At 42.1% G+C, this 24407-nt stretch overlaps 2 protein-coding genes across 5 annotated transcripts in view; one reads left to right on the top strand and one right to left on the bottom strand.

Moving 5' to 3' along the window:
• Positions 1–2109: 2109 nt before the first annotated feature.
• Positions 2110–9041, top strand: CUNH17orf58 (chromosome unknown C17orf58 homolog). Its single transcript, XM_006017360.3, has 5 exons — positions 2110–2240; positions 4416–5033; positions 5138–5218; positions 6873–7064; positions 7693–9041. The coding sequence occupies exons 1-5, from the start codon at positions 2111–2113 to the stop codon at positions 7878–7880; spliced, it is 1209 nt and encodes a 402-aa protein (XP_006017422.2). The 5' UTR covers position 2110; the 3' UTR covers positions 7881–9041.
• Positions 9042–12416: 3375 nt separating this feature from the next.
• Positions 12417–24407, bottom strand: part of BPTF (bromodomain PHD finger transcription factor) — a 75922-nt gene continuing 63931 nt past the window's right edge. For all 4 annotated transcript variants that reach the window (XM_025196276.1, XM_025196277.1, XM_025196279.1 and 1 more), the window contains 5 exons: positions 24171–24407; positions 19441–19633; positions 18844–18928; positions 16652–16838; positions 12417–14493 (listed from right to left, as the gene is read on the bottom strand). The exon at positions 24171–24407 is cut by the window's right edge and continues 185 nt beyond it. In XM_025196276.1, coding sequence (XP_025052061.1) covers positions 14457–14493; positions 16652–16838; positions 18844–18928; positions 19441–19633; positions 24171–24407 — 739 coding nt within the window. In that variant the 3' untranslated portion in view covers positions 12417–14456. The remainder of the gene's footprint in view (positions 14494–16651; positions 16839–18843; positions 18929–19440; positions 19634–24170) is intronic.

Here is a 24407-nt window from a genome sequence, read left to right as displayed (position 1 = left end):
GTGCAGGGGGGGGGCTTGTTGCTCTGGTCGGAGCAGGGAACGACCCCGCTTGTCAGGGCTTTAGTCCCTTTAAACGTCTCCAGCCGGTCCTCTCCCAGGGCTTTTTCTACTGCTAGTCAGGCTTTACTAGATGGGAAAGACATCGTCATCATCCAGCTGGGCTGGGAGCAGGTGCCACACCTGTCCCCGGGTACGCTGCAGCCCTGTTCGCTCGCCAGCGGAAACGCGGGGCGCTTCGAGCCAGGGTCAGGGAGCAGCCGGACACACCGCTGCGTTTCTACCGTTGAGTCACCGAAGATAACAGTTCATGTTTTTTTTTTAAAGAAATTATGCCAGGACAAGACACGGGCACGTGAACGATTGTACTTTGTCCCGGTATAAAAATGGTTATCCCAGGACAAACGCGGCGTCTTGTTGTAGGCCTGTTGCTCAGCACAAAGGTACCACCATTCCTCCACTGTTACGATGGATACCCCAAAGAGAGTGAGATTGCGGGGAAACATCCCAACCTGGCTATATAGGAACACGGGCTGCGTTACACAGCTGGGGGTTACGACTGTATACAGTTTTCTCTAAGGACCCCACATACAATCCACTGAGACTTGGATATAAATCACGTACAAAAAAGAAACGTTGTTATAAGTCACAGCACCGCACCCTACCCTCCCTCCAGTCGTCTATGCAACCCAGCCTGCGCTTTCTTCTCTCGCGCTTTTGGACTCTAAGCCAGATCATTTATTTACTAGTAGAGAAGTTTAAATAACTTAAATATGTTGATAATAAAAAAAACACACCCAAAAAAACCATGCTCAGCTGCTTTAAAAAAACAAAACGCTTTGCATCCAGGGAGATTCTGTTGAAATCCTTCATTTCACAGATACAATCATTCAAACACGAGCGATATCCGTGATACACAACTCATTTAAAAGGAAGAACATTTCCATGTTGGCCATAGCAATGAGCCATAAAGAGACGTCTGAAAACTTTGTTTTATTTCAAGATTTGCCACTGAGGGCAAGACCCAGCCCTAAGACCGCAGGACCCTCCCGCATGTGCTCGGGCTTGAGCAGTGTCTCGCTACAGAGCCTTGTGGCAGGAGCACCGGAGCGACCGCATGCATTGATTAATTGGAACAGCGAGCGTCCTCACTAAGCCACTTAGCCTGAAACAAAGGGCCAGCCCCAGTGCTGCGCCTGGCTTTTTGATGGAGGGCTCCACATGGTTTGTCTTCCTCTGGCTGGAAAGATGTGTTTCGGCACCCAGCCCACGGGATCTTCCCTATCACACCTGGCATTTTACAATGCTTTGCGTTCAGTGCACCGTGCGGGCATCAATTAACTGATTCACCCTCCTGCCATCCGCCATCAAATAGTGGGAGGAAGCAACCTCACCAAGCAGCTTTTTTTGAAAACAGCGGCATGAAAAAAGAAGAGCCAACCCAATACAAGAATAAACCTACGGGATTAAATTAATCTCAGCGAGTGGAGTTATACCCACTGAGCCAAAGCCATTGGGGTTTGCACGTGTATTCATATTCCTGAGCCTGGGTTGAAAAATTGAAAAAATAAATTGAAACTACCCGAGGGAGCAGCAGACTATTCTCTTGAGAAGAAACGATGGCTATATTTCTCAGGATGAAAAACAACATTGCAAAAAGTCTCCTTGAAAAGAAGGTTTGAAGGCATCACAAGAACGCTAGCCAGCCTTGAAAACTGTGCACCCACGATAGCCACCGTGTACCCGTGCCCTGTCCTGGTGCCCTGGCACACCCTGCCTTCTGCACGCTGCATTTCTGTGCCGGTCCTTGTACCGCTCCCAAGAATGGCTTTATTTGTTCTGCCCTGTTTTCTCCCGCAGGAAAACAAGTCCCCAAGGCTAATGGCTAGAAACCTGTATCCAGAGCGGGAGTTTGGGGATGCTGTGCTTGTCTGGCAGGCGTGGACGTGCCCCGTGGATGTTCAGGTGAGCTCGGCCCTCGTGGGGGGCTCGGCACATGCTCCTCCTAGGCGGTGGCAGAGGGAGGCTAGCTGGGGCTGCTGCAGCTTGGTCTTGCTCCAGTGGTCTGTCCAGTGAGTGATTCCTGTTTCCCCTAAGGCTGCCTCTCATTAGCATGAACCAGGGGGAAGGGCATAAAAGACTCCAGTTCATTCTGAGTCTGGAAAAAGTTTCCTTCAGAATGACAGCCAAGGCATTTTGGCTCCTCTGCTTTGTCATGGGATCATCTTCCAGCTCTGTGACAGGTAAGTTCATGACCATTCAGAGGCAGGAACGGGCGGATTTGTTGTTTGCAGCAGGGAAGCGAGAGCAGAAGCTAGATCTTTCCCACAAAGGCTGGACACATTATTCCAGATCCTTGCCCTGGCAGCCCTCTCCAGCTGCAGCCTTTCAGCAAGCTGCAGCGGGGATCGCATCCAAGCCCGGGAAAGGAACAAGTCTGGTGCGTTCATTAGACAGGAAAGCAAGCAGAGATGCTTGCTATATCAGAGGCAGGCGAGTGCCCGGTAGGACCGAGAGCACCTGCAAGAGGCAGACATCCAGCTGGCCCTGAATCCCAAGGTAGCCAGGTCAGGAGTTGTGTAGTGACTAGTGCATGTGGCTTTCTGCGCACGGCTTTCACCTCCCTTCCATCTTCTGTAGGCTTCACGTCTGTGGGGTGCTCGGAGCTCCTAGCTGGGACCAAATAGACGTGTGAGCACATCTCTCCCCGGGCACTGAGGGAAAAGGGACATCTCTCCCCACTGAACGGATAGATCTGGAGAAGCCCTGCTTCCCCAGTCTCATGGGATCGTTTGGGGGGGTGGGGGCACCAGTGCAGAAGGGATCGGAGAACCGGGTCACAGCAAATGAGAGTTTTGTCACCGTGTAAAAATGAACTCCGGGGCGAACCTCGCAGATGGCAGATGTGTTCGAAGCCCCTCGGTCAGGCTCGCTGGCTCCCGGCCAGGCCGCTCTATTGCACCCTGGCCTGTTGCTTCCTTTAGCTCGGACTTTCCCTCCACCCCGTCCTTCATGGATATTTGTTGACTTCAGATGTGTTCAGCCCAAATATCAGGAAATTTTTCCCATGACAACAGCTGGTGAGAGCACAGAGAAAGTAATGGGGAGGTCAACACTTGAGAACCAGGAACTGGAGATAAACCAGGCCTTTATTCATCTGTGTATGTCAAATCTCTCTTTTCACATAACAAGTCAGGATCAGCCTCCTACACACTGTTAATCACAAACAGTGAACACCCGGACAGCATGTGTGTGGGTGAACTGTTTGTAGATACTCTCCCTCCGCTGGCAGACTAAATCCAATTCGGGGAAGGTTTGAATAGGAAGAAGACCCATCACAACTGCTAAGGCAAAAGAAACTGCAGGGGGAACCCCCTTTCCCCTCCATCTAAATGGAAAAGGAATTTGCTTTGTGGGATTCAAAAGGCGAAGATGCGGCACGAGGTCTGGAGAGCTGCCCGGCTGGCCCACGCTCTGCTCTCATCCTAGCTGAACCAAAACACAGTACACTATTAAGGGGATCATTTCAGAGTAATAATCAACCATTTCATAGACCTGCAAAGAGCAGGTCTCTCTCTCAGTCCGTCCCCTCAACCTTACTGCCAACAGACGAGATGGCAAGGGACCATTTCGTAGCAGCAAGGCCTTGCCTCCTAGACTCTGGCTTTTTGAGCTCCCAGGCAGCTCCGTGGTGCACTACTCTGAGATCCAAAACCCTAGATAAAGATCTCTCCAGCGGCGTTCAAAGCCTACAGGCACTGCGAAGTACAGAGGACATTGTCAATAAGGCATCCGTGGGATGGGAAAAAAAAATCAAAAACTTCTGTTGTCGGGGACTTGGGAACAATCAGGCCAAGCGGGAGCATGAACCTTGCTCCCCGGCTGTTCCCTGGAGATCGAGGGCTCTTTCCGCAGAGGAGGTTGTTTGTAAATCGTGGCTGTAATTTGTAACAATGGTCACATGCAGATTGCCAGCGTTTCACTGACGGGTGGCTAGGCCTTCCTTGTGCCCACGGACAAGGCTCCTGCCCCACAAAGGAGCTGGGAAGTTTTTCTCCATCCTCTCCCGTGGTTCTGGCTCGGCTGGTTTGGAAAGATCCCTTGCTCGGTTGGATCACAGCTCTCTCCAACGTTGCTGCCTTTGGGAAACCACAAGCTAAATCAGAACCACCCCCCTCCCCTTCTCCAGAATCACAACCCGCTCCTTCTGTGCATGAGGCCAGTGAAATGTGAGGCCTCTGCTTTGTTCCCCGTACCAAATCACCTCTCCTGTAGGTAGGGATAATGAAGCCCGAGTTAGGGCTGAGGCTGCCATTGTGCCAGGTGCCAGCCAAACCTATAGTCAAAAGGTCTCTGCCCTGAAGAGCTTGTAACAAAACGTCTTTCTTGTGCTGCCGCTCCTCTATATTTGCATGCAGGACCCATGCCCTACGGTGGAAAAGCCATTCAGGGGCTCAGCAAAGATGCATACAGGGCAGCGGGTGCCACGGCCGGCCAAGTGACGCTCCCGTCCAGAGGCAGCAGCATCGCCCGAGAGAATCACATGGAGCATCGGCCGCTGTCTCCAGGCGACTGCCAGCAGCCAAAGGTTGCCAACATCCTCTTGGCCAACTCGGAGAAAAAGAAAAGGGCCAAATTCTCAGTAGAAAACAATACAGGGCTGAGGAAAGAGCTCAGCCGACATGGCAGGACCCTGGCTCCCGAGACTCACCTCGAGGGGCTCTCTCCCGCCTCCTTCGACTTCAGTCAGGCAAACCGAATGCACAGCGACAGGCTCCAGGCCGGGGCTGGTAACAGCGCGTCGGCACGCTTCTACCACGCAGCGCCGTCCCATCAGAAGGACAGAGCCATCGCCGAGACGCACCCTCTCCAAGACACAGGGACGGACGATCCTAACACGCTGCATCACTCCAACCGACCCGGCAAGATCAACCCCTACAAACAGAGCGACCCCGCGAGAAAGATCGACCCCCCCTCCTGGGTCACCAACCGCCAGTCGGCCAGCCTGCTGTACCACTTCAACGTGCTCCAGAAAGGTAAGGCACGGCCCAGTCGGAGGGGACGTCGCAAGCGCTCAAAGGAACCGGGTCGCTTGCTTTGCATCAGGAGCGCCGGCGTGCATCTCGCGTTCTCGTTTCAGATGTCGATAAGGAGAAGGCGTGTCTGTCGGGGTGCAGGAAGGAGCCGGATGAAGCAGAGGCCTATTGTGCCAGCGAATTTGGTAAGAGCATTTCCTTCCTAGCGTCCTTGCTCCTATGGCACCGACAGACATCACCTTGTTTTTAAAAGCCTTCCGGGGTTTATTACGTATATTATTAAAAGCATTAATGACAGGTGCTTGTGGAAATACCCAGTACAAACAACCTCTCTCATGCTCTTTTCCACCAAAAGTCCTCCAAGTCTCTAACCACAGCCCACCACTGCAGTGGGAGGGGATGTTTCCAACTGTGGTTACGTAGAAAACTGAGAATCATAGGGACAGATGCTGAGATGGCTGCAGCATTAACTCCAAGCGGTGTTATTTGATTGCCTTTATGGTGACTCCTCTGTAATGAGTTTTGCCATAAAGTGTCACAAGATCATGTCAAAGATGAGGCTTGCACAGTCTCTCTGCATATAGGACTCCCTTTAACTTCAGTGCCTGTGGAGGTTGCGTTTCATTAGGTGGCCAGGACATGGCATCACACTTTCAGGGAGAGGGGGGAAAGAAATGTAATTCTTGAGATTATTGCCCCAGTGGTTTGAATGCAAGAGGTTTTAAATAGACCAGTCCTTCATTACCAAAGTAGATACTAGCCTTTTCTCTCTATTCAGGGCATCTAAAAACGCATACACTTGCATTGCTTTGTTGGGTGCCTGGATGTTAGATGTGGACGTGCGGAGTACCCCTAGTAATACACACCGCACATTACGCTTCTTGCTTTCTAATGAAGCAATCATCAGCACTGCTGATCAGTATGTCCCCGTGTTCCCGACAGCTCACATGGGGGTACATTTTACTGGGGTACACCCAGTATTTGAGAATGGATCAGCAAAATATACGACCAGTAAAAATTAACAGGTGTTTCTTTTCCCAGAACATAGGAATGCTATGAGGCATCTGTTCACCGAGTGTGGAAATTAGGAAGCATTATCTACACATGTACTTTTCCTCCTACTCACATTTTAGAGCAAAATTCAGGACAGACGCAGCTGACCTGCGTTTTGCTGGGACTTTCTGCCTGGGGGGTGAATTTCATCCGTTCAACTATTAGCAAACCTTGTACGTGTCTTAAAGAAAATGGGGGAAAAAATGCCATCTCCCTCCTAACCTGGCCTGAATAAACATTAATCCAAGCCACAGCGTGGCCGAGGTTCCACGGCAGAGATCACAGCCTGAGCGTTTCTCTCCATCAATTTGCATCTCTAGATGAAGGGTCAGATAGCTGCATCAAAGAGCCGTTCTCAAGCCCCAAGGCAGTAGCTGGTGCAGGTTTCTCACCTTACCGCTCCATGGGTCTTTTTCCTCTGTCTAGAGGGCCCGTGGGGGGTTTCCAGCCCTTGTTTAACTCAGCACCGGCCATGTCACTCTTGCTCAGAGATGATGTACTGCAGCTCTGTGTAGCTGGCTTCGGAGCATAAGGACATGGAGTAAGAGACCTCTCAAAGTGGAGCTCTGCCACCACAACTCAGTCTAAGTCTTCTCTCGGGTGAGATCTCCCCCGTGTTACTGCCCCCCTCTCCCAACCTTTATTATAAAACAATTAATGTATAGGGCTTACCTTTGATGTATTGTATAGGTTTCGACGTGCCTTCCTCCTGTGAAGTAGGTAAAGACTGCTGCCTCTTGCAAGCGTACCGATTGATTCATGTTCCTCTCTCTGTCCTTCGTACAGCGGTAAACGGAATAGTTTATAATGTGGAAAGACTGGGGAGTGGAGTCCGCCTGGTTACCCTGCTGGTAAACAGCGATGGATTATACAAGATGAGTCGCCTCTATATCACCCCTGACGGCTTCTTCTTCCGAGTTCACATTCTGGTGGTGGACACCTCGCACTGCAGTAAACCCTGTCCAGACTTTAAACTTGGTAAAGAACTCCAGCTACATTCAGACCAGCTCTCCTTTGGGTGGTTTGGGATTTTAGTTTACCCAGGCCAAAAGCAGCAAATCTAAGGGGCAGAAGACATCTTGGACAGAAGGAACGTATTAGTTTAAGGACACACGTGAAGTGTTTCCTATTTTCTTTTCTGGCTCCTCTGTATCTGCAACGCAGGCTCAGGTAACGGGCAGCAAAGGCGTTCAGGCCCCTCTGAAACATCCCCTAGAATATTTGCTGAGTGGAGGCTTCATAAGCAACCAGGCCTGACCCTTACTTTATGCAGGGGGAGGAAAGAAAGTTTGCACAATTGATTCCAGTTTTGACCCATATCCTGGAAGAGTGATTGGTTGAACTTTGCTGTTAGGGAGGGATTATACATCAATTTAGTTGAAAAGAAAATTTGAATAGGTGCAATCATCCAAATGATAGCAGGATTTCCCCCTGACTTTCCTTTTCAATACAGCTATAGAGTCTTTGTAGGCCAGCAATCACCAGGAGTCAGGACACCGTTGTTCTGAGCCCTGTCCAAGCACACGGCAAGCCTGGTTCCACTTTAGGGGAAACGCTCTTCTTGGTAAATTTGTGACCCCAAAGCGAACGGTTTGTTATTTTGCAGGAAGCAGATACATTGTGATGGGTCAGATCTACCACAAGAGGCGGCAGCTACCTGCTACCTTGCAGCAGTTCCTGAGAGGGCGCCTGCGGCCAGGAGATGGACTACTCGGGAGCAGCAGCAGTTACGTGAAAAGGTTCAACAGAAAGAGGGACCGCAGAGTTCAAGGGACTCGCACCAAGTGTAGATGAGGATGCTGTGCTGCCTTTCTGGGGCTTGAGCTACCCAACAAAACCGGCCCTAGCTAGAGTGCTAACAGCTCACCCAGCCCTGGCCCTGATGTGCGTTTGGTGCAGTACGTGCTATATAAAATGCTGTTCCTTCCTAATGTTTTAGTTCTACGTAGCTGGCAGTAGATTGTGCAGAATAGTACAGAAATCAGACCTAGGTCATGTGGACAACATTCATGTGTTAGGGGGTGCTCTTCAATATGTTCCCAGACTAGTGGATTAATTTACTCCCCATTGAGGATTTAAATTGCAAAGTCTGGAAAAACACTCACTGTAAATAGTTTTAGGGCTGAATCCTGCTGTCAGTACTCTTGAATACATTATGAGTGGATTGACTCTGGCTGTTCATCAATTTACCTGAGATGAGAAATTTTCTCTTGATTACTTAAATACACTGCTTTGAATATTTAACGATTTTCTGTGCAAACAGGCCATTAACAAAAGGAGCACTCGTACCATTTAGTTTTAACGTGTTGTATGAGCACCTGTATCTCAAAGTTTGCACAGCACAAATAAACAGATGTTTGTTTTAAAGCAGAATATCAAGTGTTTTGTCAGGCTAATTCCAATAATTCTGACAACGGAGGTGCAGTTGTTCCCAGCACTTTAGTTTCCTTGAATTACATAGTACTGTTCTCCAAAATAACCAGAGAACTATGAAAATCTCATGCCATTTTTCCAAACATGGAGGTCTGTATTTTTATGTACTTTAGAGACATGCAAAGTATCTATTCAATGGCACACCCTGTTTCAGTGTATGAGCATGTTAACTGGATGCAAACCTACTCCATGCACAAATGGCCAACTGGAATGATATGCACGACTATAAATAAATTAACTGCACAAATGACAGTGTCCAAGTAGGAAAATTAACCACACATTTGCACCTGCAATTGTCATGCCTGATAAGCTTAGCCCCAGAATTATGTACGTGTCATTTTTCTGTAAGGAAAATAAAACACATGCACCTGCAAAACAGTGAAATTATATTTGGAATTAGCTCTTCGTTGAGCCTGATACTTTTAGTATCGCTAATGTAGCCCGAATAAAAAATTTTGGTATTTAAACACTTAATAGGGATCTTAGTATTAAATATTACTAAAAGCTCCAAAATTAGCATATTCTGGTTGTTTTAGTTAATTTAAATAAATTCTAGTATAGCACAAACCTCAAAAAAGTAATTCAGAGGGAAGAGGCACTCTAGATTACTGCTTGCTTTTGTTTGTTTTAAGGCAACAACTTGGGTAGAGGGCCACCGCAGTTATTTTAAAAGATTTTTAAATCCAGCACAGAGCTGTTGGGCAGAGTGTGGTGCTAACAACATCGAGGTCACAGCTTCAATCTTTGGCCCAACTGCATGATCTCTTGAAATGCCTTCCAGCCTTACCTCTCTCTTGATAACTAACAGTGCGGAGGAGTAACTCCTATTTAAATACAGCAGCAAATACTTGTTTGGACTCATCAGTGGTGTCTAAAAGTGGTATTTTGAAGATGGGCTATTTCTCACTCCAAACCGCTCAGCCAGTAAAATCTCCAAGCAAGCTGCCAAGTGCAACACACTAAATATCATTACCATTCAGGAGAAGATTGGTAACTGCCTGAAACATTTAAGAAAAGAAATTTCTGTCAACTTAAGAAGAAATGATCACCAACCCAGATCAGGACTGAGTGGGGTTAAGGACAGACACACAAATCCAGGTGAAACTGGTAGTTTGGCTTAAGTCCAGGGAAGGAAATAAAACTACTTCAAACTTTTTTTTTTTAAAACCAATCCAGATTTAATGCAAAACAGGACCCAGCATGAGAGGTTGTGTTCTGCCCTGCAACCCTCTTCCATAATAATAATAAAAAAGAAAAGAGTAAGAATTATTTGTATTAATGAGTGAGATGAAGACCTGGCTTAAGGTGGCTTTTACTATCTGGCTTCTAGTACCTGAGAAGCTTCATCATGGGACTGAGGTGCCTGCCAAAATGCTCTGTTCAGCTGATAGCCACTAGAAATTTGCATTTGTCCTAAAAGGTGATTGCACCTTATTGCTTTTATGATGATGCACTTGCTACGTGACAGAAAAGTTAGCATGGAGCGTGGCCTGGAGCACTGAAATTTCCCAAGAGAACTGTAATGAGGGGCTTTTACTTGGGCAGAAAGATAATTCCTGGTGGCAACTCAAAGCAGTGGGGCATGGGCTACATACACATCTCAAGTCGTTTTGTTGCCTATTTTTAAATGGACATCCAAGTGCTGATTGGTGATCACCAATGTTGTCAATTTTTCCAAAGCAACCACGACCACATCCCTCCCAAGAGTGAAAGTGGAGATTTGAAGCAGACATCTGGGGAGTGGGGTGGGGTGGGGTGGGGGATAAGGGACAGCAATTCCTTCGTCACTTAGTTCTTGGTCTCCCAGATAGTATCTGACCAGTGACCTGCATTTCTTTACGTGTTTAAAACCATCATTTGGTAAAGCTGGATTACAAAACCTCGGTACTTTAGTCCAGGTCAGCTCTTATTGGTATATATTTATTTTTCACATTTGGCTGTGTATGGACAAGGACATCACTCTATTACTGAAGGTGGGTGAAGTGGCAAGATGTTTTATTTCCCCTTGTGCATTATAAAATCATCTTACTCTCCCTGAGAAGAGAGGAGCTGGTCTTCCTTTTATTATGTTAGCATATTTAATTAAGAGCTGAGCAGTACTGCTAACAGATTAGATTACCTGGAGTGTTAGCCTAACTCTGAATTGTTTTGAATTTTTGCCAAATCTAGCATGTTTTTATTGGTATTAAAATCCACAAACTGTGGACATCAGATACTGAAGAAAAAGCGCTAAATATAATAATCTGGACTGCTCTTCTCAAGAGATTTAGAGGGATACTGCTCTCAGGTTGTGTGTTGGGAAGTTTTCTAAATTAGAAGTTGGACTTCAGTCAAAGGAGTGAAAAGAAAAAAAAATAAAGGAGATGGTTTTTCTTTACTTAGTGTCTGCCCAGAAGCGTCCAAATGATTCCTCTGATGGTTTGCAAATTCCATCCTCAATCACATTATCAGTCTTGCAATCATTAGCCAGTGTAGGACAGATTAATAAGCATATAGAAAAATGTATTAAACACATAGGAAAGTACATATCTAATAGAAAAATCAGTATATAGTACAGCTACCTTCTTTCATAGTTTTGCTCAATATTGCTGAATACAGACTTTTATGATTTCATTATTAAAAACAGTTTACAGTTTTGTTAGCTTATTGTTTGTGGGAGCTGGGATGGTGGATGAGGTGCATGTAACAGGTTACAAATCTGTTCCATCTTCATTAAAGGGACACTGTCAAGGTTTGGAAATTGTTAACGCTTCAGGAAACGTCCCTCCGATTGTACGTGCCCTTCAAGGGAAAACCCCCACCACCCCACAGCAAGACAAATTCCAATGAGCACCAGTGGCCGATGGCCAATGCTGCAATTTGAACAAGGCTTAAAATGACATGTCAACAGTAACATCAATAGTCTACTAGCAATGATGCTTGTGCACAGACAGAAGTACGCGAGAGTAGCCACACGCACTGCTAGAGAGAGGACAGTTTAGCCAACAAGAAGGACAAATCTGATAGGGACATTTATTTTCAAGCTTCTATGCTGGTTCATTACAAACAATGAAGATCAAAAAGTTTAAAAAATAAGTAAATGACAGTGTCCCTTTAGTACTGATTCACCCAAAGACATTTCCAAACAAGCAGCTTTACAGTCTCTTACCTCAGAAGAAACATTTCTAAAAGTCAATTCCAGTGATTTTTTTTTCCATCAGCAGGACAAACACGAATATTTTGCAGCCAATCAAGTGAAATGCAGAGTACATAAAACTTTACAGTCTCTCCAGAGGTTTACCCAAACCTGCTACGAATACATCATAAGACGACAATTCATGGGGATTAGAAGATTTTGAATTAAATTTAAATTAAGGAACAACTGCACCCTGTTCAAGTTAGTCTGGGGAGCTCGGACGACAAAATCATGAAGAACATTACGTGAAGTGAGGTTAGTTCAGGTCCCCCAAAACCCACGTTAAAACATAATGGAAACTCCGAATTTTACATTGTTATAATACAAAGAGACATTAAAAGGAAGGTGGTCACTGGAGCAACACAATACACCCCAAGCTCATATTCGAGTTCCCTCAGAAACTGAATAGTAAGGACGTTTTTTTCAGTATATTTACAGGAATGATATTCTTCCTGCAGACGATATCAATGTATTTTTTCAGAAATATCACTTAAGACCATAAAAACCTTACAGAGGATAAAACCAGAAAATGTCTCCATGTATTACACAGCAATAGAAAAATGGAAGAGAGATTTCAACAACATGAAAGTTTACACACGAGTTTAACATTTCCCTTGTCAAAAAAAAAAAAGACTCCCAGGCAGTTATTTACAATCTGGCAATGTCAAGAGCTACGTATGATACATCATCAACCAGCATTTCATCAGGAAGTCCACCAAATCTGATGTCAAACACATTACTTTATTTGTCTAGGATGAAATGTTGTATTAGGTACAAAAAAGTACTCTTCATTTTGCCACAATTTGTTAAAAACATAGTATTGCCTACAGTTAGAAAAGTTTTAAATGTCATATTTATATATGAATAAATAATACAGAAACACTGTGAAGCTGTGATGAGATGTCAAGAACTTTCAAAACGTAAACTTGAGAATTCTCCTTCTCCCATTAAACAACAATGCATACAATATGTAGCATTTAAAAAAAAAAATCAAAGGACAACATAATCTAAATGCAACTACTTGTAATTTCAAGAAGCATTGAACGGGTTTTGTTTTCACACTGAACAATTAATTGTCTTAAGTTTTCACATATCGGTTAAATGACAACATTGTATGTACAAAAACATTTGGGGTTTATTAGATAAAATTAACCCAGAAGAACCTGTACACCTGAGCCTGTAATTGTAAGAGAACTGTGGTCAGTAGCAGTGTCTTACTTCTAAGAAATTAACAGGAAAGGGTCTTGCATAGCAGGGTGAGGTTAAACCCAAGGGAAGCTTCTCCATAATTAGGTAAATCGCAGGTCACTGTCAGACAAAGCAATCATGAATTAGTGCAAAATCTAGAAAAATGGTTGTAGAGCTGCAGAAATCTTGGATGATTTATTGGAAACGGCTAATAAGAAAAGGTCAGTTACATAAGTAACGTGCAATGGGGGTGAGAGAGAGAGTCGAGAGAGAGGTGCAAATCACATCTCGCTCTGTTGGCTTCCATTTATCCCTCACACTGGCTTTCCTTGTATAGGAAGAGACAAAACCACTTACAATGCCCTTCAGAGATATAATTACAAATACTTAGTACTTCTTCATCCCTGGATGATACTTTGCTCACTACTTTAATTCAGGAGTCAACAATGAAATGTCTCATGTTACTTCCTTTAGTATCTGATACACAATTATGGCACCATTGTAGATTAATTTTTTTTTTTAAAGGGGTAGCAGTTGCTTAGAATACAAAGAAATAAATGCTACTGTTGTAGCAAAAATAAAGTCACATTTCCCTTTCCACTCATCTTACCTTTCCCTCCCTTACTACTCGGGATACTTACATATTAGAACAGGACCCCCCCCAAACATCACAAACATATTAGCGCACATTCAAAAGACACCTACATCTGTGGGGAGAACAATTATCTCCATTTATTTTGTTTCATATACATCCATATTTTGAATTTTAATACAAAAGAAAAAAATTAGAATCTGACAAATGTTTACAAACAAGATACCTTCAAATAGATTTTACTCATTTCAGTCTGGTGCAGAGTAAATGACAAATTGTACTGTTATATTCAAGGCAACAGTCTGTAGTCCATGACCACTTAGCCCAACTTTTATGCAAGCTTAATTGTTTTTATCTACCATGAATGATAAACTCATTGTTGATTCCCAGTTGTCTGTGTGCACATGTGTACATAGCAGCTCCTTTCATAGAAAGAAAAGACATCTAGAGGTCTTGTACTTTTACCTACAGGAATCATGTTAAGATACAGAATGGATTACATGTAACCGGGGCTGGATTTTATAAGAAAAAATAATTAGCTGACAAATGAGGGCAGCAATAAAAAAGCGTCTTTTTTGCAACAATAAATAAATACAGTCAAAGTTTTCTGTGTGGACTTTAAACCAGCTTCTTCACTGAAGAACAGACGTGGCATTTCCATGGAGTTAAATTTGACTCCATTTACTGTATCTTTTTCTTGCTTGCTTGCTTTCTCTCTCTCCTTCAACAAAAGACAGTTTTCCTGCTTCTGCCACAATAGTACAACAATTTGATCTTGACAAGAAAGTGGTGCTGCTGATTTTTATTCCTTTGTCCTTTGGACAAAATAAGCCAAGAATATAATTTGACTGCTGTGACCAATAAAAAGGCAGTTTACATCAAGTCTCGTCAGGATAACCTGACTAAAAACATCTGGCTTCTTAATTAAAAATTTTCAGACAACCAGATTCTTGCTCTGTGTGTTACATTAACACGCTGAACTCTAAGAAGCTGTAGACTGCAGTTTGTTGTTATGAGACCTGCAGAATACACAAAAGAGTGAATAATTAAGCACCCTTTGTTTGGGAGAACACACTTGTTAGCAGGATGCCATAGGTCAATTACTATCGGGGGACTGCAGCCATGTTGTTTCCGATTCATCATTTGCAGGCGAGCACTTTTAAAACAAGCATCTCTGACCTCGAATACAAAAGGAGTCCATTGTTTACAAAAGAAGATGCTTCAACTGGACTATGAAAAATGCCAGGAATATATTTTCCTAGTTCAGTTCACAAAATAGCAGTCTCTCATCGAGAAGGCATAAAGACAATTTCATCGGGAAGGCATAAGGACAATTCATAAGGGCGCAATCACTTCTAATAAAATGTAGCTGATGTAAACCTATGTGGAAGTCTTTGAATTAGTGTTCATATGTAAAAAAACCCCCAAAAAACAAAAACAAAACTGAACAGTAAAATTAAAACCACATTTCTGCTGATCAGAGTGCTGCAGGTCTCTTCTCTAAAGTTCACAGTTTTATTAACTAGCGACTGCAAATAATTCATTGAAAATACATGGTTTTTAAGATTAACGTTATGACATTATTCTCAATACAGTATTCAAAAGAAGCAATATACTCTTTTTAATACATTTTTGTCTACCAACATGGCTGCTGACAAATGACTGTTTCCATTTTAAAGTACTAATTAATATTTGGACAAGTGATCTGGGTTTTTTTTGTATTTTTAGGGCAGTTAAATGTCATGGTACTACACAATAAAAGAAAGTGACCCAACATCCAGTTCTGATTCCAGTTAAAAAGTTCAGACTAAAGATATCACAATCTGCAAGAAAAGAAAGAATATGGATGGTGTAAACAAAGAAGCGCAACAAATAAGATGCAGCAATGCAATTAGCAGGGAATGCTGGATAAACAAATTATAACAAGACGACACAAGCACGAGCAAGTGACCACCACAAACGCAGATGTCACAAAATGAAATCAGAAGGAACAATGCTTGATTGCTACAAGTAGCCCTACCTCCCCCAGGACCTTACATCTGTCCCATCTGAAAGACTGGGAAACTTCTACAAGTATGGAGAAGTGCAATTTTTAGTTGCAATTAATTGTTTAACTGGCTTGGATAAAAGCCTCCCATGATTCAGTTTCAATGGTAAAAGTGACAAAAATCTACTGCCTGTACACAAGTCACATTCTGATTAAAGCTGCTTTGTATTACAGCCATACTTGTAATTAAGTTACAGGTGGTTTACTGCTGTGATGCGGAGCTGCAATGATGCAGGGGATATGTGCATTATTGTACAAACGTTAAGGAGTATGCTAGCCTGAACTTTAACGGCCCTGCTAACTGCCCAAATATAATATAACTATCACAGTACAGCTCACATGTATGTACATGGTACTCTGCTCAAGGCCGTATGGTTCTTAATTCTGAAAAACAGTCAGTAGCATGCACACTGGGCAGACAGTATGATTTAGAAACCTGGTTTTGGACAAAACTTGAAGCAGTCTTTTCCTGAAGACAGGTAACTCAAAGTTAAGGGTTTGTTTGTTTTTAACTAGCATTTGCAATTCTGAGTTATTTCAATTTGCCGCAGCTTCCCCGAAATGGGGGTGAATAGATTTCATCGGAAATAATACTAACAAAGAAAAGGTGGGATGTTAGCTAAGTAATAAAACCTGCTTATTTTGGCACACATCAGACTTTCTCTCAGCCTGGATACTCTCTGGAATAGAGACCATCTTTTTTAATGTGTGGAAAGAACCTAGCATGGAGCAGAACATGACTAACTTAAAACATGCATCATTAAAACCTAGAATCAGATAAGGAGCTGATCCTGTTGATTTGCTTTTTGGAAGGAATAACTGAAAAAGTGTTAGCTATGTTGCTGCTAATTTTCTTTGCAATTATGACACTGTCCATATTTGATGGTGTGTGATTCAGGTCTACAAGTATTACAAACTAACTTTAATGGAAGCAGGTTTAGTCCTTAAATTAGACAAAAATCAACAGCTGGAATTTACTGAGTAGATTCTTGCCTTTCACAATGTAGCTATATTAACAAGCATATGGAGCGTGCCAGATGGTTAGATGTGTGCATAAGGATACGTTTATGGCAGTAAGATTTTAAGCAACAGCACAACAGTGACAATGAACTGGAAACTCTTCTGCTTACCTGCTTGCCTTGAAACCTTTTAGCTTCTGTACAAAGAATGATTCAAGAACCTCTGCACACTGGTAGAAAGGGGAGTCACTTGGATTGTAGTAACGACAGTTATCAAAAATTTTGGTCATATCCGCCACAAACTCTGTCACCTTTTTGTAGTAACGCTTCAGTATTCTCTCTTCCATGGTAGCAAGGTCTTCAAAAAGAAACAGATATTTAAAATAAGAGCTCTTCTGTCCCCCTGACAAAGTTCACAGTGTCAAAATGTTGGGAGTGAAAGGACAACTGGCTTGCTCCTTACAACATGGTGTGAGCTGAGGAGTCTCCTTCAAACTATATGCTTGTTCCCATCTCACGGGACTCTACACGCCATGTGTAATGGACCCAATCTAGTTACAGCAATTCAAATTTTTTAAACCTCTTGAGGAGCTAGTTACATTTTAGGAAAACACTGAACACATAAAATGCAAGAAGAGCATGTGGATTCTATATCCTGTATTTTGCCTCCCCCCCTCCCCAACCCTTTTAATATTCTAGCTAATCAGTGCATAAAACTTGACTTCCAATTTAAATGAATTGGGAATTCAAATGAAAAACAAGCAGTAGGACCAGACAGAGATCATCAGCTGCTAACAATCACAGAAAAAGCAGACTTGAAGGACCTGAATCTGAAATGCCAAGAGCTCCCATCTCCCACTGACAAGGGCAGACTAAATAAAATAGCAGGGACAGATAAACTAAGTATTAGCAGGCTTGCTTTATGCAGATACTAATTAAAAACAGGGAGAAGAAAAAGTTAATTAAAATTGAAACCATCTAAATTAGCAGCACAACTTTGGCTGAAGAAAAAAAAAATATTACCTCCCTTAACAGAATTCCTCTGAAGCGTTTTTGTCTTATCCTACCAATGTCAAAACTGTGACTGGCCCAAAGAGTCCTCCCAGGCCTATGTTCTTAAAACATTTGTTAACACTGATAACTGTTCTCATCCATAACACGTAGCCTTCCTTGCACTCAAAACTCTCAGTGTAACCTCATTATTATATAATTGGTCATAATGATATCACTTGGCGTTTCCTAGCACCGTTTACCCATAAGAGAAATTAAAAGGATGGTTTCGACTATGCAACAAGCTCTTTTCTGTTAATTTAAACTAACTCTTTAGCAAGTTATTTTAAAAATTATTCTTAGATTAATGAAGCACCAGGATAACAACAGTACAAGTATAAATCATCCCTGATCCCAATGGACATCCAAATCACTTTACAAACTCAAAAAGGAACCAGTTTTTAATCGACGATTGCTGCCATCTCTAACAGCAGTTTTACAGTAACACTACTAAATACCAAGGCTAGGAAATTCAAGAAAATTCAGGTAAAAACTCTATTTTTGCCAGGACACAACAATTAGCTTTCCAAATGTTGTGGCAAGAACAGTGTCCTGGCTCTGCATACCCACAAAAGACAGCAGCTCCAGTGACACAATGATCCCTACCTATGAAGAGGCATTATAGTTTAAAAGGAGGGAAGAAATAGTGAGCAATAACATTTCTTGAAGCAGGTGGGATCTCCTTCAATACCTTGTATCCAAGTCTATCCAATCCTGCTTAGCCAGAAAGATTTGATCGGACCACTGCAAAAACACAAGACCACTGCAACCTTTGTCTCCAGACAAAAATCTCTCTTTTCTTCATAGCTTTAAGAATAATCAAAGTTTCTGCAGTTGATTATCAAATCAAATGAAGACTGCTTTTAAACCCTTCCATCTTGTATTACCTAAGTCACACATATATTATCACCTTACTAAAATAAACTTCTTTCTTAATCATCATGAGTATGTCTCTCTCTCTCTGGGAAGTACTGAGTGTGGACAAAGAGCAAAAAGGCTATAGTGGTCCAACTGACCCTGTTTGAAAGTAACTACAGAAATAAAGAAAATTGGGCTTTGTTGCATATAGTAGGAAGGATGGTCTTAAGAAGTGGGAATTTAGCTGTATTTTGGCTCTGCCAGATTACTTTTTATGTGCTAATAGGTAAGCCACATACATTTGTCTCAGGTTCACCAATCTCCATAATGAGGTTACATTTCAAAAGCACAAGGGAATCTTTGGATGAAGACAATCTATATGGGTATATTTTGAATTCACATTACTTGGCTTGTCACCACCTAGCACATCTTGCTATATTTTAGAAGCACCTTACCCATAGGTTCTTTGATAACACCATAATAATCTGGTGCATCATTGGGATCCACTGGTTCTAGGAATGGCCACGCCATCTTGTGAGCCTACCAAGAAAGAAAAGAATTACAAACGTGTTACAAATTATCATCTCGTTTTCATTCATGCTAGTTTTGGGAATGACTGTAGCACAATTTGCTGAACTTGGTCTAGTCCCCAAGCAAAGAGTCATTTTTATTTTATAAATGTACAATTTGGTGTAACGGGTAGTTTGCCTTATGATACAACTGAACAGTACAGGGCACTAGCTTAAACTACTGAAGAAGCCGGCATTGAATTCTGTAAAAGCTGAGGGTGCTGCATACTTTTAAAACTGGATCATTATTGTTTTTCCACCTGCATGTTTTCACTTGTATTCTAAAATTTGTCACCAAAAAACATCCATGCAACGGCAAAACAAGATTACTTTGCTGCGTGTTACTTACTGCATTATTCTTAAGACATTTAGAAGCTACAGGAGATCAAATATCAGTCTTAAACAAAGACCTTTTACATAAATTTCTACTCTACCTAGAGCATGCCAAGTATGCTCCTCTCCCAGTGTATGCCTTTTCCTCACCTGTAAAGAACGTAGTACTCTTTTTAATCCTTCGTAATCTTTATCAGTCAGTGGACTGAGTACGGTCATGGCATCTTCTGTAGACTGACACTGAGGACAGACATACTCATCAATGAGATCTGCCTCACTTTGCAAAATACCGACACAGCGCCCATGATACCAGTTCTGACATCGGTCACAGCCAATGTAAAATCTGCAAGATCCGAAAGGAAAATATTAGTGATATTATCCTTTTCATTTAAAAAAACTCAGGGTCATAATATTTTGTACCAGGTGCTTTGCATGATAAGAAGCTGTACTTAACATGCCATTTTTGTTGTAAACATGCCAATTCAGTCATGCAGACTTAGCATTTACAAATAAAATTAAAACCTGAATTACTTTACAATTTTATTTCACAATTATCTGTAGCGTAAAATTAGAGAAGTAATTTCAAGAAATCAACGTCTCAAACGTCCTTTATCAGATTTAAAGATCAAAGTATCAGTGTGATGCCAGATGTTTCACACAACAAGCGATTCCAGAAACTTTTCAGATATGTAAACAGAACTACTTTCTTGGGCTCCCATTTCAACCCTCTGACAAACATTTTTCAGATGGAAGCCAAGATCTTGTAGATGACTATAGCAGGGGTATTCTGGAAACACGAAGCCATAAAAGTAGGTACAACCCATATAATACCCCATGCTCAAAATAATTTTTCTAACCTAAAAATCACACAAGATACTATAATTTCAAGCACTGAAAGTCCCAACTGTGCACTCAAATTTTGTGTTAAATCTTTCTACCTCCCTTTTAAAAATTAAACACACATTAAAAACTTCACTTTTCCTACATACCCAATATAGTCACTGTACAGCAATATTTTGGGGGAAAAAAAGAAATATTGAAAAGGAATTTGTAATACTACGGGATACAATATATGCAGAATATATTTTTTTCTCTTTGCAAGGAAAAGTAACCAACGTCAGTGCAGTTTGCTACCTAAATATTAAATAAGAGGTTCTTATCAGAACTCACTGTGACTCATCATAAGGTGTTCTGCAGATACAGTACAATTCCTCACTGCTGCCCTCTTGTGCCCGTTTACAATCATTACAGATGTACACATCCATTTTCTTAGCCTCCTTTTCTGTGATGCCAACACATTCTCCATGAAACCAGTTAGTACAAAGATCACAGCCAATATAGAACCTAAAAGTATTCACAATGAAAATGACAATGTAATTGTCATTTCAAATGGCATGGCACTTTTCCCTGCATTCCTGTTTCTGATGCACTTGCATACTGCCTGCTTCTGCAGTTTCCTGACTCGGTTTCTCTGTCTCCTGCCATTCTATCCTTGCAAAACTTGCATCTGTTGCTGCGGCTATACTGTCGATAAAGTCAGTTGGGCCAATTTCAAAGGACAGTGTAATAAAACACAGGTCGATTGATATGTACTGGACTTTGAAAAAAATTGGACTGAAAACATCTCTCTTGTATGAGCATATATGTGAAAAAACTGTAAAAGGCACAAAAAGACAAGGCCAAAGAAAAAGATTTACATTTTCAAAACAGCAGCTCAGAAGCCACTTCATCTTCAAGGCAGTTTCTTAAGATTTGAAAATGTAGGTCTTAGTTAATTTAAAAAAAAACAACAAAGCAAAGCGCAAACATTAACTAGAAGTTACAAGTATACTACAAGGAACATGCATACCAGCCATGTGTAGAATACATATTGGTATAACATGATGTGAAGGAAAATTGTGCGAGGACAATGGATGTCGTCATTCTTTAATTTCTGTGCGGGAGCCCAAAAACAGAGATTCAGCTTCTCAGAATTATAACGAATTGGGATGCAGACTATTCTTTGGAGAATAAATGCCTGTTCTCAGACAAAACTACGTGACAGAACCAGATATGGTATGACACGAAGTGAAGGGGAGCTGGGGAAGGTACAAAAACAAAAATCCCATACAGAATCATGTGAATGGACCTTGCACAGAATGGTGTAAGAAACTCGTAGGATATTATGCAAGGATGTTTGACAGCACTTTGTGTATGGATATCCCAAAATGTACCTAGGACTAGCACAATCAACCATGGGGGACAAAAAATATTAGGCTCCTCAGTCCCTCCTTCTGCCTAGCCAAATGCAAACTGATGCAGATTCTCAGGCATCTAAAGAATTAATAAACCTTTTGTCACGTTACCTTCTATGTACTAACTTTTGATACTACTTTCCCCTAATCTACATCAGGCACTGGACAGTTATGAGGCAAATAAACTGGCTATACGCTAGGATGGCCTGCATTATATGATCCATGAAACAAACATCTCCAAACAACGTCTTGGAACATGCATCAAGACTTCCCATTGCATCAAGCCTCATCTAGACCGTACTGCTGAGTTTAATAAATGCTTCCCTACCCATGGGTCACTCCAAAATTTCCTTGACAACTTATTTCTTCCCTTCCTCCTTTATCCAGTCAGTCGCATCCAAAAATCTAACGAACAATCATTCTGCAAAGGACCAGTTGCATTTCCCTTCCTGACACTTCCTTTACAACAGCTCAGTCTGGCATAACGCTTCTTCTGCTGCTTTCTTCTAAAACTTCATGGAACAAGAGCACCATGCCGCCCAGTGTGACAGCTCCTGCAGGTCTGGTAGCAAAATCAAATCTAAAATATGGATGTTTTGCCTTGCCTCTAGGCTACAGGGCCATCTTCACACAATGTTTTTAAATCAGCAAGTGGGAAATTACAAATATAAACTTTAGAAGGATACCCTGACTGACCCGCTCCACATCCAGAAGATACGAGCAAATCCTTAACAGAATTCAGTGTCATTACTGAAGAACTACATGTGAAAGACCTGCAACAAACTCCTAAAAATACACGAGCTAAGAAGATCTCGCTGAGTTCAGTGCATTCCAACAAATTTATGAAGTACCTTTTCTCATCTTACAGGTTCTCTCTCAGGAGCAGCTCAAGTTTCAAGAATGAACTTGAGCTGTATTTCTCTCATCTGAAATGCAGACGATACCAGCACAAAAGGAGGTATCTGAAGCCCATTTCATTTATTAAGACACTAAGCAAAGTCATTTTTTTCAAATAAGCTCTTTGCCAGCCTAATAGTGAATAAGTTAAAATACATTTCAGCTCAGCACTGTAGTCATCCTATATAGAAATATAATGATTTAAAATTTATAAGTAAAGCAGCAAGACTGAATCATATTGCTACAGCAGTTTCTAGACTGTTCACACTGCACGTGTGTAAAATCTTCCTTCTGTTACTCAAGTAAAGGTCTCCTCCTTTTAGACTGTGAGGACGCACTTTGTCATCACATATTTTTATGGGCTCAATTCAATACCCACTGAAGTCAATGGAGAGATTCCAGCTGCCTTGAATGGGTAACGGACCAAGTCCATGCAATCATGCAATTTGGTGAATTCACATTATTTTCCTGGAAGAGGTTTCCAGTGCTTTACCAAGTAAGGAAACGGACGTGGCTTGTGCTCACTTTGCCATTGCTAAATGAGAACAGGGTATCCTGCTAAGTTTACGGAGCAATGAAGTCTAATACAGCACTTTTCCCATTGAGTGAGATAGATCAGCAGCAGATACGAAGCTACAGTTCTCGCTCCGAACCAACTGCAGCATAAGGCTACAGTTTAAAACTTCCCCACACTGACACGATGCCATAATGATGGGAGCTATGTCAATATGAAAGGTATACAAGTAAACTCATCTTTGACCTGGAAAAAGCACTAATTGGGTTAAAGTATAGTTCAGTCTCCATGACTTTTAATTCTTGGCATTGCCACTGAAACTACTAACGACGCCAATTAGTCCTTTTACAATTAAGTCATTTTTGTTAAGTGGACACACATCCACCAAGACCAAACTAAGTTTACATTTGCCGTCATGCAGCTCAGACAAAAGCAGCTCGGCTCACTGCTGACTTGAGCAGGATTACAGCCAATAAACTAGAGGTGAAATGCTTAACATCCAATTCCAATTGAATGAGCTATGAAGTCCATCATTTACTAACTTCTTCACAAACTTAAAGTTATGAAGCGCTCCCTTTCCATTAGGGCATGACTTTTCCTTTCCACAACCATAATTTTATGGGGAACTGCAGTTTTCATTTTGTCAAATGCTTACATCCCCATATTGGGTAATATGGCATTTTTTTAGTTTGACTTACATTTTTAGTTTGATTTACGTTTTATACTCAATAGGAGTCAAGGGTATAGTGTTAAAAAATAAAAATGGTATTTCAGCATGAAACACTGTCCAAAATGAACTGCAGTCCAATAGCTTTGTTAGCCAGTGAATTACAGAAAAATCTTATTTCCAAGGTGACAGTACCAAACCCCTCTCTAAAGAACATCAACCACCTACTCATTAAAAAGGAACACAAGGGCATACTTATTCGCTTCCAAGGCAGAGGCAGAATGGCAAAAGAAAGAACAGAGTGAAATAAAAGAGTATGTGCATGTGAGACAGAAAGGTCATACAATGGAAACATGCAAACAAGGAAAAATATAAATCACAAGAGTTAAGAGATTGGTAATTGTGGGCGTAATCCACAGACTGCTTATTCTTCAGTACCTGCATGCTCATTGCAACAGCACCTGATTTTTTTTCTACTACCATTTCTAATAACTACCTCAGACTAAGAACTAAATACTAAAGCTGGACCAACAATGCAAAATGCAAGTACGCAGCCTTCACTACTCACTTAGAATCATCATAAGGCGTTTTACAGATGCAGTAAAGCTTTGTGTCCTTCTTGGTTTCCTTTGAGGTAGTAGAGATCATTTTTTTTTTCTTGGACTTGGAAGCCGAAGACTCTTTCTCCTCCTCTCGTTTTCTCTTCTGGGAAGATAGTGGCGTGGGGGGTGTGGTTGGGGATGTGATGCTGGTTGTGTGTTGTGGTGGTGGAGGTGGAGGTGGAGGTGGAGGTGGAGGTGGGGGC

The sequence above is a fragment of the Alligator sinensis genome, unplaced genomic scaffold, assembly GCF_000455745.1.
Source record: "Alligator sinensis unplaced genomic scaffold, ASM45574v1 scaffold282_2, whole genome shotgun sequence".
In the NCBI taxonomy this organism is placed as follows: Eukaryota; Metazoa; Chordata; order Crocodylia; family Alligatoridae; genus Alligator; species Alligator sinensis.
The sequence above is the reverse complement of the archived record's forward strand: the minus strand, read 5'-3'. Positions and strand labels throughout refer to the sequence as shown.

Coding starts and splice junctions, on each gene's coding strand:
- CUNH17orf58 (XM_006017360.3), top strand. CDS start 2,111: ATGAACCAGGGGGAAGGGCATAAAAGACTCCAGTTCATTCTGAGTCTG. Junction 5,219..6,872: donor CTATTGTGCCAGCGAATTTG/GTAAGAGCATTT, acceptor TCCTTCGTACAG/CGGTAAACGGAATAGTTTAT. Junction 7,065..7,692: donor CTGTCCAGACTTTAAACTTG/GTAAAGAACTCC, acceptor GTTATTTTGCAG/GAAGCAGATACATTGTGATG.